General features: G+C 37.3%; 1 protein-coding gene across 4 annotated transcripts in view; it reads right to left on the reverse strand.

The window, feature by feature from the left end:
• Positions 1–7573: 7573 nt before the first annotated feature.
• LOC148014286 (uncharacterized) overlaps positions 7574–12990 on the reverse strand; it is a 67259-nt gene continuing 61842 nt past the window's right edge. For 2 of the 4 annotated variants that reach the window (XM_087666498.1, XM_087666497.1), the window contains 2 exons: positions 10057–10133; positions 7574–9980 (listed from right to left, as the gene is read on the reverse strand). In XM_087666498.1, the coding sequence (XP_087522624.1) occupies positions 8601–9980; positions 10057–10071 (1395 nt within the window). In that variant the 5' untranslated portion in view covers positions 10072–10133 and the 3' untranslated portion in view covers positions 7574–8600. The remainder of the gene's footprint in view (positions 9981–10056; positions 10134–12990) is intronic. The other 2 variants (XR_015688614.1, XM_087666499.1) reach the window with 2 other exon arrangements.

Below are 12990 nucleotides of genomic sequence, written 5' to 3' on the forward strand. Positions count from 1 at the left end.
ATCACACTCAAACAGCCTCTTTGTATGGAGTCTCAGGGTCAAGGACATGCAGGCTAACTTATCCCATATGCACAATGGTGCTTACTGCAGTTTTCCTACTTTCCTATAAAGCATTGTACTTGCTTCCTTTCTTAATGCAATGATAGTACTCTTTTCATTTCAGTAAAGTGTCAATGTCATTGTCCACATACACAAGATTGTGTTTATGAGTCCAAGTCTCAATCTTGGAACCTAATTCACTTGTGTAACAAACAGTGTCCTTTCCATCATGAGTCTACACTTATTTCTTCATCCTCCATAGCTTCCGGTTATTGCCATGCTCTAGATCCCGCATTTCTCACAGATATAAGGGGGGGTGAAAGGGGGCTTAATTAGCCCCCCCCTTAGGAAGCTTCCTAGAGAAGCTTCACTGACATGGTGGGGGTGGGGGGGGGGGGGGGGTAGCTAGCCGTCCATCGGCTACGAGGGCAGCAGGGGTGGCGGTGGCTCGACGGATCCTCTATGGCCTTCGGTAGCGACACCAGGCCGCCTCCTCTCCGGCGGCAGCGTTTAGTCTCCCACTCTCGTCCCCTCCTGGCGGCGTCACGGCTACAGCACTCCCTTTCCCTTTTTTTTTCTCCCTCAAGCCCTAGCCTCCACTGATTTAAATAGGGGGGAGGGAGAGGTTCCTCCCTCCCTTACTTGGCAGCACGCATGGCTAAGGCTCCACATGAGCCCCAGCGTGCTGCTTGAACGTGGCCTCCCTCCCTCTCCTCCAGCGCGACGTCGGCTGGGGACGGAGGGAATTTTTTTTTTGCTTTTATTTATTTAAAAAAACTTTTATCCATCGGGACTTGTTACACCCACAGTCATTTACACTCACTCTAAACAAATATATACTAGGTCTCAAATAAAATCTAGAAAACTACATGAGGCTAACTAGGGATTCTCCTCATCTCTCAAGGGCTGCTCCTCATTACATTTCTCCTTTCATTTAACAGTGTTTCATCCAAGATTTCAGTGCTAAACTTGAGTATGATTTCAAATTAATCAGATCAATAAATCTAGATGTCATTTATCTTTTTAGAGCATTAAAATAGAAAACATTCAAATCAATCAAAATTACCATATCTAATCAAAACCCCAAAGAATACTTGCAAACATTGTTGCTCTCATTACTAATTAAAAATTAATGCATTTTAGTAATAAGAGAATCCACCTTACTACTTCTCTTATTTGAATTATAATGAAAAACATATAAAATCACTCTAAAAATCCTTGTAATCTCTCATATGTAAATGATCACAATTAATGTACTCCCTAGATTATAAATTAAGTTACAATCCTCCACTTATGCTCACACATATAAAATTCAATGCACAAGCCAAAAAACATACAAGTTTAACTTTCTATCTTACTCATTACTAAACTACCTCCAAATCCTTAAATCCTATGTTTAGCACAAATCTAAATATTTAATATATTTCTATTCAACAAGAAACAATATAGTAAAATGCAAAGCATCTGAAGCCAATTTAATCATTTGAATTCAATTTAGAATGCATTGCCACTTAGTAGAGTTACAAAGAAAACGGATAATAAAAAATAGTACCCCTTGTATTTCCACTAGTTTTCATGATTTCCATAGGCAATTCATAATTTTTATTCTAATGAAAATTATGATTCTAATTGAAAAAATGTAGTTTATGACGTTTCAAATATAGTAAACCTAATTTAAAAAATCCTCAAATAAATCACATAGACTCTTCATATTATGAAAAATATCCAAAAACATGCCAACCTCAATAGAAACTCAGTCTACCATTTTTATGAATTTTCAAATGTTGTTTGTGAACATTTGAAAGGGTTTTTTAACACTTTAAGATTTTTAAAAATTTCACCTAGAATCATGGAACATGCTGACATACAAAGGATGAAAAATAAAACTTTTTTAGGTGAAGTAAAATTTACAACATAAAGAAATTAATTATTCCATGGTTCAAAATTAATATACTAGCAAGTCAATATGTGGATGCTTGCAAGATCCACTTCATGACTGGAGCAATTGTTTAAGAAAGATGCTCACCACAGAAATTGAGTAGCCTTAGTGAAAAAACAAGCCATAGGAGAGGAGATCTCATACATGTCAAGATACACATGCACAACAACGACATTGTTCAAGAATGCACTTGAGTTTAGTGTCAACATTGAATCTAACACTGAAGGAAAAATCTCTCAATATGCGAATGCAAAGTGAACCAAAAAATTATTAATATGCAAGTAAATGCAAAGGAACAACTCCAAATGGATCTACATGAACCATAGCTTTAAAGACATTGAAATGCATGTAACAAGTTAAACAAACCAAATGAAGGATGTTATAAAAACACGAGATACACCATCTGAGATTCAAAATATAATAGACTCTGTGTGTGTGTGTGTGTGTGTGTGTGTGTGTGTGTGTGTGTGTGATCATTATCATCCCTATAGTCATTATAACAATTGCCATCTCCATAAATAAATACTCAAAAATATCTTAATGAAGTATATTATGCTCAAAATCACGCATTCCAAATACATCCAAGTCTATAAGCGTCTTTAATATGTAGCAACAAGGCTCTAACATTCAGACAAAGGCATGATTGCTATGCATAATTCACTTGGCAATAACAAGGTCAAACACAATTGAATCCACAAATATAATTGAATCCACGAGAGAGAGAGAGAGAGAGAGAGAGAGAGAGAGAGAGAGAGAGAGAGAGAGAGAGAGAGAGAGAGTGTGTGTGTGTGTGTGTGTGTGTGTGTGGTTCTACTTATGCCATCTCAAATTCAAATAACAATAGTCTCTCTCTATATCACATAACTCTTATACTAACTTTTTTATAAGCCTAACCCTAGATATCCACCTTAGATTATGTTCTCATACACACCTAATACATGGATTTCTATCTTTCAACACCCCCCTTGAAGTCTAATATAATGGATCCTTATCGACATAGTTTACAATCCCCCGTTGAATATCTCTCAAACACACACAGCTCATTGGTCTTACTCATGTATGTATCAAATACAATTGTCTTTTTGGGAGTGACAAATTATACATTAATAAGAGTTCACATCATGGGGGATGGGATGTGGATCGTCTGAAATCATATTACCATTAATGACTGAGAATCAGTTGATGAGAGGCTACAGCATAGTATGCATCCCAATGCTATGGTGGCCAAGCGTATGCACCCTCTTAGATGGTGGGAGATTGAGACCTCAAATATGAAATGTTAGAAATGGCAAAAAGATCCTTGGCAAGTTACATCTCAGCCATTTATACTTAACCCTAGTAGACTAAATATTGGCTAAGGCATTAAGGCATTTTAACTCTATTATAAGCCATCTCAACCTAGAAGAGCTTTGTCCTCAAAGCTAAATTTGAGATAAGACACAAGGATGAGTATAAGAATAGCTTGAAATAGATGAAATCATGTTGAAATAAAACTCCATGTTGAAGAAGACCAAATAAGTTGATTAAGAAGGACCATGTAAATGGAACAAACTGTTATAGGTTATCCAAAACAAGCTGCAATACAAATTTGGCTATATCTTGAAGTAGAAATGTCCAATTTCCATGTGCGAGCTATAGAAATGTAGAGGAAAATATGTAGTATCCAACTATGCCATCAAAATCAAATTTTGATAAAGATAAAGCAATTAATTTCAATACAAATATTTATTAAAACAAGCTGGTTATTGGTCAGTGAGTGAACTATCCTCTTGAAGAAGCCATGGAACTTGTTCCAAATACAAAGCATGAAGCCAAGAAAACTCTTCCATAGGCAAACCCTTCCATTTTATAAGATATTCCACAAGAACTCAATTCCTTAGAACCTTCTCCTGCTCACCAATAATCTTTTCAGATTCATAAATGATCAAACCGTCTTCACCAGGGACATAGTTCTTCAAGAACTTGAATTTTAGGGCCAACATACTTCTTGAGTTGAGATACATGAATGACATTGTGGATATGTGTAGTTGAAGGTAAATCAAGTTGATAGGGAAGATCCCCAACTCGCTTAATTATTTGATATGGACCTTAATACCTATAAGCAAGTTTATTATGTTCTCTCTTAAGAGAAGCATGTAGGCAAACCCGTTATGAAATCCATGCTAATATCAGTCCACTTTTCATAAGGAATAGATAGTGATTGAAGCAAACCACTGGATAGAAGCGTGGAATCCTTATTTTGTTGGCATAAAAATTAAGTCATGACATGGCCTTTAATATCTCTCCAAATACCCTTCCAATAAAATCTGTTATGGATATTATCAAATGTTTTGAACAAACCACGATGTCCTGCTAAAGGTGAAGAGTGCATCTCTTGCAAAATGCACTCTTTGACCGATGATTGAGGAGTCAAGAAGAAAATCCTTGATACCATAAAAGACCATTGGGCCACTTATAATTTGGATACTCTTCTCCTTTGCCTTATTGAAATGTCTTCATCATTTTGGATCTTACTCATCAAGCAAATACTCTTCTTGAATGTCATGGATCCAATCCTTATGCATGGTTGAAATGGAATATGCCCACATTCTTGATAAGATATCCCATGCCACATTATCTTTTCCATCCATATAGGATATCTCAAAGTTATATCCTTGAAGAGTAGCTAACTATCTTCGTTGCTTAGGAGACAAATTTGATTTTGAAAGGAAGTATTTCCACATACGATGATCGCTTTTAACCTTGAAATAGCTGCCATAGATATAATTGCGCCACTTTTTAGTAGCGTGTAATATCGCCAATATCCATTGCTCATAAACATATAATTGGTGCTCCTTGTCATCAAGCTTTCAGCTTTCATAAGCTATGACTCCATGATCTTGACACAAATAGCCCCAACTCCTCTTCCTCTAGGATCCACACGTATGATAAAATCCTTAGAGAAATCCGAGCATACAAGGATATGTACTGAAATTAAAAGAGATTTGATCTCATCAAAACTTTTATCATCTATGGAGTCCCAAAAGAAAGCCTCTTTTTTAAGCCTATTCGTCAATGGAGCTGCCACATGAGCATAATTCTTTATGAATCTCCTATAGAAAGACGGTAATCCAAGAAATCCTCTTAAAGAGGTCACATTCGTAGAAGTAGGCCATTCTTTCATACATTTCACCTTATTGGGATCCACTCTAATGCCTTGTTGTTCCACAATATGACCTTAGTATTTCACTTTATCTTTCACAAATGAACACTTTGTCATCTTAACAAAGAGTATGTATCTTCGTAATGTGTCAAAGACCTCCCTACATGCTTCAAATGCTCATCCTTGGATTTTCTATAGATAAGGATATCATTAAAAAAAAAGGATTGTTTTGAAGAAGAAGAGCTACAATATTTTATTCATAAGGGCTTGAAAAGTAGCGAGCGCATTGGAAAGCCTAAATGGTATAGCCAAGAAGTGGTATAACCCTCTCCAGTCCTAAAAGTTGTTTTGAATTCATCTTCTTCCTTGATTTGAATCTAATGATAACCCGAACAAAGATCTATTTTCGTAAAGACCTTTGCATCTTAAAGTTCATCCAAAAGATCATCAATTTGAGGAATAGTATACCTATTCTTGACCATTGACTTGTTCAAATCCCTATAATCAATGCACATATGAAATGATCCATCGTTTTTAACTAAGAGTACAGAAGAGGCAAACGACAATTGACTTGGCTGAATTAAACCCATTTGCAGCAATTCTTTAACTTGTCACTCCACCTCTTCTCTCTCAAACTTGGACAAGCGATAGGCAAGTTTGTTGATGGGCTAAAATAAATCCTTGCATTCCTCTTTGAAGCCTTTCTTTTTCCAAAGAAAAAACAAAAATATCAATCATTGCTTGCTTAAACTTCTTCCAAATGAGAAAGTCTTGCCTAATCTTGCGCATGTATCACCACCAAGTATGGTCGTCACCTTCAAGATGAAGAGCCGCAAAATAAATATTAACTTATTTACTTCCAGGATAAAGATTAAAGTACAATTCAAGCTTTGTTAATCCATTCCTCCAATTCCAAAAGTGAAGCATTGTCTCCTTTAAAATTAGTCATGTTGATCTTTTCCTTATACTCCTTTTCATTGTAAGATGGCCATCCATAAGAATGTTGCTTCCATAAATATTTGTTCCAATAGTGTTGCCTAAAAGTAGGTTGCCAAAACCATGAGATGAGAGTTGACCGTTTGAAGCATGCTCTTTAGTTGAGAGATTGTGGACTAATCTTCTCCCATCATTCCTTTCACCTTCATAAACTTGATTACCAATTGTATTTCATTTTGCACATTAGAGAACTGATGGTAAAAAGACTTACAAAAGGATCACATCCATGATAATAATCATCCCCATTGATTGTTTTTTCCTTCATGTCTAAAACCATCTTTTCGACTAGTGAATTAAGATCTTATGGTATAAATATCATGAATTTATGAAAAGTAAAATTAAAAAAATTAAATATTTTATACATTTCTATGTTCAAGAGACTGAAAATACCATCAATCCTTATGAAATGCTTTAATGTAAGTCAATCCTTGATAGAGTAGCTTCAATCTAACCTTCCCGAAGTTGTAAACAACAAATGTTCCATGGATTGAAGCCTCAAGAAAGCAAAATTTAAAAAAAAAACATAGTTGTATTTTTTCAATTTGAAATTAAAAATAATACTTCCAATCTTACTTTAAAGCTTCAATGTATACCCAATGTCAGTTGCAGATGCTTGCTTTTCACTTCTTGAAGCTAAAAGACACAAAGATTGACTCATAACTTCAAGAAATCTTAAAATTTTTCATGGTCATAATTTTGTCATAGCTAGGGTTATGATGAGAGCTCCAAGGTTCAAGAAGCGTAAAAGATTAAGTAAAATTATTAATAATCCAGGTTAAGACTACATTTAATCAAGCAAGTGAGAGAATAGCTTCAAATCAACATGATCATGATTGCTAATTTTAGAAAAAAAAAGGCTACTGAAAATCAGCACAAACTATCCAAAAACATGGTACATCATGCGATGAAAATAAACTAAAGATTAGGCATATGGGTAGTCTACAGGTTGCTTAAGACCTCAATCATCATCCTCTGTAGATTGCATAAGAAGTAATGGCCATGGAAAAAATATATGAGAAGAGATCTCCGTGAAAGCTCTCACAAGGAAGCTTAAAAAAAGAAAAGAGAAACTAGCTTCAAAAAATAACTACAGTTTAACTCTTCCACATCCTATTTAGACTCAAATTAAGTCCAAGAACCTTCAAAACAGCCCCAAATTGACCATGAGCCACTAAAATAACTTTGAATCCGCCATTATTCCTTCAAGCCTTCTTCAAGATTCTCAAATTGAGTCCCGACTTACAGCAAATAACTTTAACTAGTCATGGTTTTAAATGTGTAAAGTCTTATGACTAATTCTTGTTCTCCAATTACCCTATGCCTAGTTTTGTAACCAAATCCACCATGAAAATGACATTCCCATTGGATCAAAGATTTGCTATGATACCAATGTAAAGAAGCTAATTCCCACAAAGAACTATTAGATTGGAAATACAAAAAATAGACTAAATTGCCAAGGAACCATAGCCAAGGTGGCTAGGATGAAATCATATTACCATTAATGGCTGAGATTCAATTGATGAGAGGTTGCAACATGGTATGCACCCCAACGCTATGATGGCTAAGAGTATGCACTCTATTAGATGGTGAGAGGTTGAGACCTCAAATATGAAATGTTAGAAATGACAAAAAGATCCTTGGCAAGTTACATCTTAGCCTTTTATACTTAACCCTAGTAGGCTAAATATTGGCTAAGGCATTAAGGCATTTGAACTCTATTACACCATGCAAGAACTCATAGAAAGAGAACAATTTTCATCATTTGCCATCAAATACACCATGAGCATCAATGTCCATAAAAACACTAAAAACATACTTTCTATGATCAGTATATGACCATTGCTATGACATTACAACACCATTACTTTATATCATACTCATTTTGAGTCTCCACAATATGTGCTTAGAGTATGCTTACTAACGTTTGTGTTCTACAAATCAAAATTTTACTTGCATTGTAAACAACATTTGAACCATCTGCAAATACAGGCTCATCACAACAATTGTCGCCTTTAACTGAAGGCAGTTGAGACAGGTGGCAGCATTTCCTTGCTTGAACTGTCTGACTTTCTATGTCCTGGCCTTCTCCAGACTGTTGGTCCTTTCTGTGGGCAACGCTCACAGCTTGCATGTGAAGCACCCATTACATAGTCTTTGGAGTCACCTGAACAGGTCATTGAACTGCACATAACTCTGTTCCAATTGATGTCATATTGTTTTGGCTTTTGTAAATGTTGTATACTCTACAACTCAGAACAAGTATTCACTACACACATAAAGTTTGGCAGCAAACCCTGTCAGGAAACAGAATACACATACAGAACTTCCATCTATTCAATTGAGCTAAGGCTGCATGATTGCAGTATAAATGTTGTTCTCTATATACTTACATGCATGGTCAACCATATAGACCACCACCGGTTCAAGAAAGCAGGTGTACCTCTTCAGTATGGCTTGGTTCAACAAGATCTTTCAGTATTCACTCTATGATTTCGGCTGAACCCATTTGCACATGCTTGATAAGGTAAAACCAGTCTTTTTTTTTCTAATGGTAACTGAAACATGCTGCAGATTCACCCCACAGAGCCCAAGGCCACATACATAGATATTTTTCTCCAACTTTTGAACAACATGGTGAAAGAAGCCATTATTCTGCCCTTGATAACCAGATATTGCATGATAAACATCTGCAACCGTCAGCTGTTTAGATCCAATGATGTTCAATAAGTACTCAAAATTTCTAGCAACTACCGGATCACCAAATGTCGAGTAGTCCAAAGAGACACACGCCATGGCACTAGCACACACTTGCTGCAAGAACTTAAAATGCTTCTCTCCTTCAAATGCTCCACAACCCCAATGGGAAGTAACCACCTTTTCTGTACCTCCTTGAAAAGCTGCCAGAAAGCCAATATAGGCCTTGTTCAGGTCCCTGTCTACCTTAGACTTCGTAAAATGCATATGTGTAGCAGCATCAATGGACACAATGTCAAATGTTCTCAATCTCGGATAAAACCCTGTAAACCGAAATGTATTTGAGTAGCCTTCATACTCCGAGAACCTCCTCACATTTCTGATTATTATGGTCTCTATGTCCAACATTTCTTCACTAATTAAAATACCAACAAAGGCCTCTGGACATGTACTGAACAGTACTTCCTCCTGTGTGGCAGAAGATATAATCTTATGGATGTGCAATTTCTTGTTTGCAAAGTTTGCAAAGCCTACAGCATCTGATGTTTCCATTCTTTCAGTAAAGACCCTGACATGACCGACATTGATCTTGACATCAAGGGAGCCCCAATCAGGGGATGGTCCAGCAATCGTATGCCTCTCAAAAGATACCACTTCCTCTCCATCTGTGAGGTCAAGCACCTGCGCAAAGTAGGAAAGGAGGCACACAATGCGCTGACGTGCAAGTTCAGAATCATAATTGTAGAGGGGGAAAAGGCTGATGTTCCCATAAGACCTTTGGCCGTCCCTCAAGGACATAACATTCAAGAAAAATGCATTGGAAAGTATGGTCCTTATTCTGCGCCTGGACAAGAGGACCTTGTTGACCTTTCCAGCTTGCAGCAAACCAATGTCCAATTCAGTGTCTTGATAGTCCAAAGCCCATCTGTGGATATGGGGAAGCAGGTCATTGAAAAAATCAAAATCTGGCTGATGATTGTGCTGCATAAACTCTTCGAAATAGTGAATCGCAGCTTGAACAGCATTGAATGTATTTGAAGGCTGGCTACCTCGTTGTCTATAAACTCTGTGGAGAAGGATTTTTCTTAGAGAAGGGAAATCTGAAGCAGACTGTTCTTTGAGAAGAGCAAGGGTGTCTTTCTTCAGGTAGAGAAAGCAACCTTGATCGACCTAAAAATACTGGACTCATAAGAGAGATTGAGAGAGAAAGATACACCAAACAAAAACAAATCATGATTTCTCTTACCGGTTTGTCTTCCATGCTTAGGCCGCTCAAAGACCGTGTAGTATTCAAAAGACTGCTTGATCTATGCAAAGTCCACACTGCAGTATTCACAGTCGTCATTCAAACGGTAGTGGAAATGAGAAATACGATTGTCATTCAAACAGACATGAAAAGAGAAAGGGAGGGACACGTGCATGCACACGCATGCACAGAAAGTATAGATTTCAACAGTCATTCATTGGCAACTTTATTCATACTTGATAGTACCAGTCAATATTTGAATAGCAAAAGGAAAATTAATGAATCAGAACCCAGATCCTATTTTCCTTGATCAAATATATATCTTTTAAGCACATCTTTGTTGCTTTATAAACACAGCTTTGAGGCCAGAAATTTGCACTCATCATATTGTTAATTTAAGTCGATGATACTTGTCATGAAATTTTCAATATCACACTCTTGGACTCTCCCCTTAGGCATAGTTCTTTGAAAGGACAATTCTTTTTCTTGAGGCAGTTACTTATCTCATTACCAAACTAGTGTCAAAGTCATTGGCAGACCATAGCAAAAGAATTTGGATTCTTATGTATATAACCCATTGCCCACTTGGCAGGTTCAAGACGCAAAAGGACATGTAACCCTCCAAATTCGCAAGCTTTTTCTTATGAGTTGGGTTTTGGTGCATCTTCCTTTCAGCACTCATCCTCATCTCATTCTGTCTTCTGTGAACATATTCTACCCTCCTTTTCATCCACATTCTCCACCTATGCACTCCAGGGATTGTATTCCTTTAGGCACTCATCCCATATGTCAATTCCTATCTATCAGCCAGGTGTTGTGGGTGTGACACTAGTGGGAGTTTCGCTCCAAAACCATGCACCCCATGGAACTTAAATGCAAGGACATCCATCCTATGCATATCAAGTCCCTAATATCACTCAAGTTGTCACCAAAATGAGAAATGACCTAATGATTTAATTAAAATGAGCTCTAATTTTGGTACCTTGGCTCCTCCCATGGTGACTATAGTATCGACAATGAAGGATTCGACAACATGCATGCAATGAACAAGTGTACGGACTATGTGGTAGAAGAACAAGGCAAAAGGAATTTTGGAAATATGCAATTTCCCAAGAAACCTAGAAAAGTGCAGTTTTTCCAAGGTTTAATGAGTGTTTGAAAGTTTCACCTAGTAGTCAGCATTTGACTTAAGTTGTAAAGCAAGCCCAATGCTTAAGTTTGGTCTCATAAGCAGTTCATTTATGATTAATCAGCCATAGATTAATTAGCCTTTAATCAAATTGGATTTTTGACTAGGGAGCAACCTGTTACTCATTTAAAAAATTGGACATGGCTATTTGGGATCTCTCTTGCACTTTCATTTGAGCAACATGAGTTTGGTGATAGCCACTCTTCTCAAATTGCAGCTTGCTAACCGCACGTATGAAAAGTCAATAGCCAATCTTCTCCTCTTAGCATGGGAATCCATTGGGCAACTCTATAACTCCATTAACCAGTGGGTATGCTATTGTTTTTATCTAAATATCATTAAGACGATCTATTACAGCAAGACACACTGAGATCCTCTCTTCTCCTCTACGATCTCGAGCCTTGTGCACTTTAGCACAACTTGGCCGCAAAGAGAGTGAGTTTCTCACAATTTCATCACAAGAAATCCCTCCCTTTGTGAGAGGAACATCATAAAATTGCATGGGGATTATACAAGATGGTTTGCACAACAAAGCAATAAAATGCATTTTATTGGCTATAGTACTAAGAGAAAAGGATATCAATTGTATTAATAATTAACAAATTATAAGCAAAGTGCTTGTCAGTAGAGATATTGTCTTTGCTGAAAATTCAGAAATACCTTTGCATGATTGCAAAAATCCGCCCATTGGGCCCCAAAGTGTTAGCAAGATTGTCAGCTCATGTGTGAGTCCATGCATGCCGATTGGGCTCAGCACATTTATTAGTATTTTAGGCATTTTGTGCCAAGTTGACATTTTTTGTGCCAATCCGACCAGCTATTGCTTATGGCTTATTTTGGGTCTAGAGGTTCCTGTCATGCTGCCGACTACTGATAGGTGGATTTCTGCTCAGCATCTCTGCATTTTTAGATCTAATCTTGATCTTGTGCAAGGCAAAATCCTCTATTTGATTTTTTGTGATCAGCCTATGAATACTACGTGTGAACTCTATTTTTGTTCAGTTTGTGCTATTTGGTTGGCCATCTTCTCTTTGTGTATACTTTCTCCCTACTATCTTCTCTTCTTATCCTCTCCATATGGCTCCTCCGTGCACTTCTACAAATGATAAGTTACATGGACTTGACAATCTTACATGCAGTACCTCCAACGAGTTATCCTCTTTCTCAAACTCTGACTCCGATCATTTGGTCACGAGGAGAGCTTAGCTACTCCTTCCTCTACTGCTAATCTAGGTGATGTAGTCATCCCTCACAACTCTCCAATGCCAAAGAGGGAGTATGAGAGGGTGGTGCGATGGGACAATCGTGCCTCATCTATACAGGTATACATGTGTACAAGTTCCAAAGACGGACATACCTGATGCATCGATCAAAGTCTAGCAGTTCAAATCCTGGAGTTGGAATTGACATCCACATTCATGATGGGCTGGTATTCGGTCTTGTCTCCTAGTCTTCAACTCATATGAGGAGACACTTTAGTGGTTTGGCCAAAGACAAAGAATCCATGGTCACATATGTTCAGAGGCATTTTTGACAAGATGGTCCTATATGCTACTACGAAACATTGATGACGAACACAGAAACATGCTATGGCTCTTCTCTATTTTCAGGAGTTGGTACGATCGACATGGACATCAGATTCTCTCCGAGGCACCTTGGTGGTGGCTTAATCATCCACTTCTTGGGTATGCATGGTTCTACTCTAGTGGTTCTATGTTGTATGACCTATAATGAGTCATTATCAT

This window comes from Lygodium microphyllum, chromosome 25 (genome assembly GCF_053477565.2).
Source record: "Lygodium microphyllum isolate KBCC chromosome 25, Lygodium_microphyllum_v1.1.10, whole genome shotgun sequence".
Lineage (NCBI taxonomy): Eukaryota > Viridiplantae > Streptophyta > Polypodiopsida > Schizaeales > Lygodiaceae > Lygodium > Lygodium microphyllum.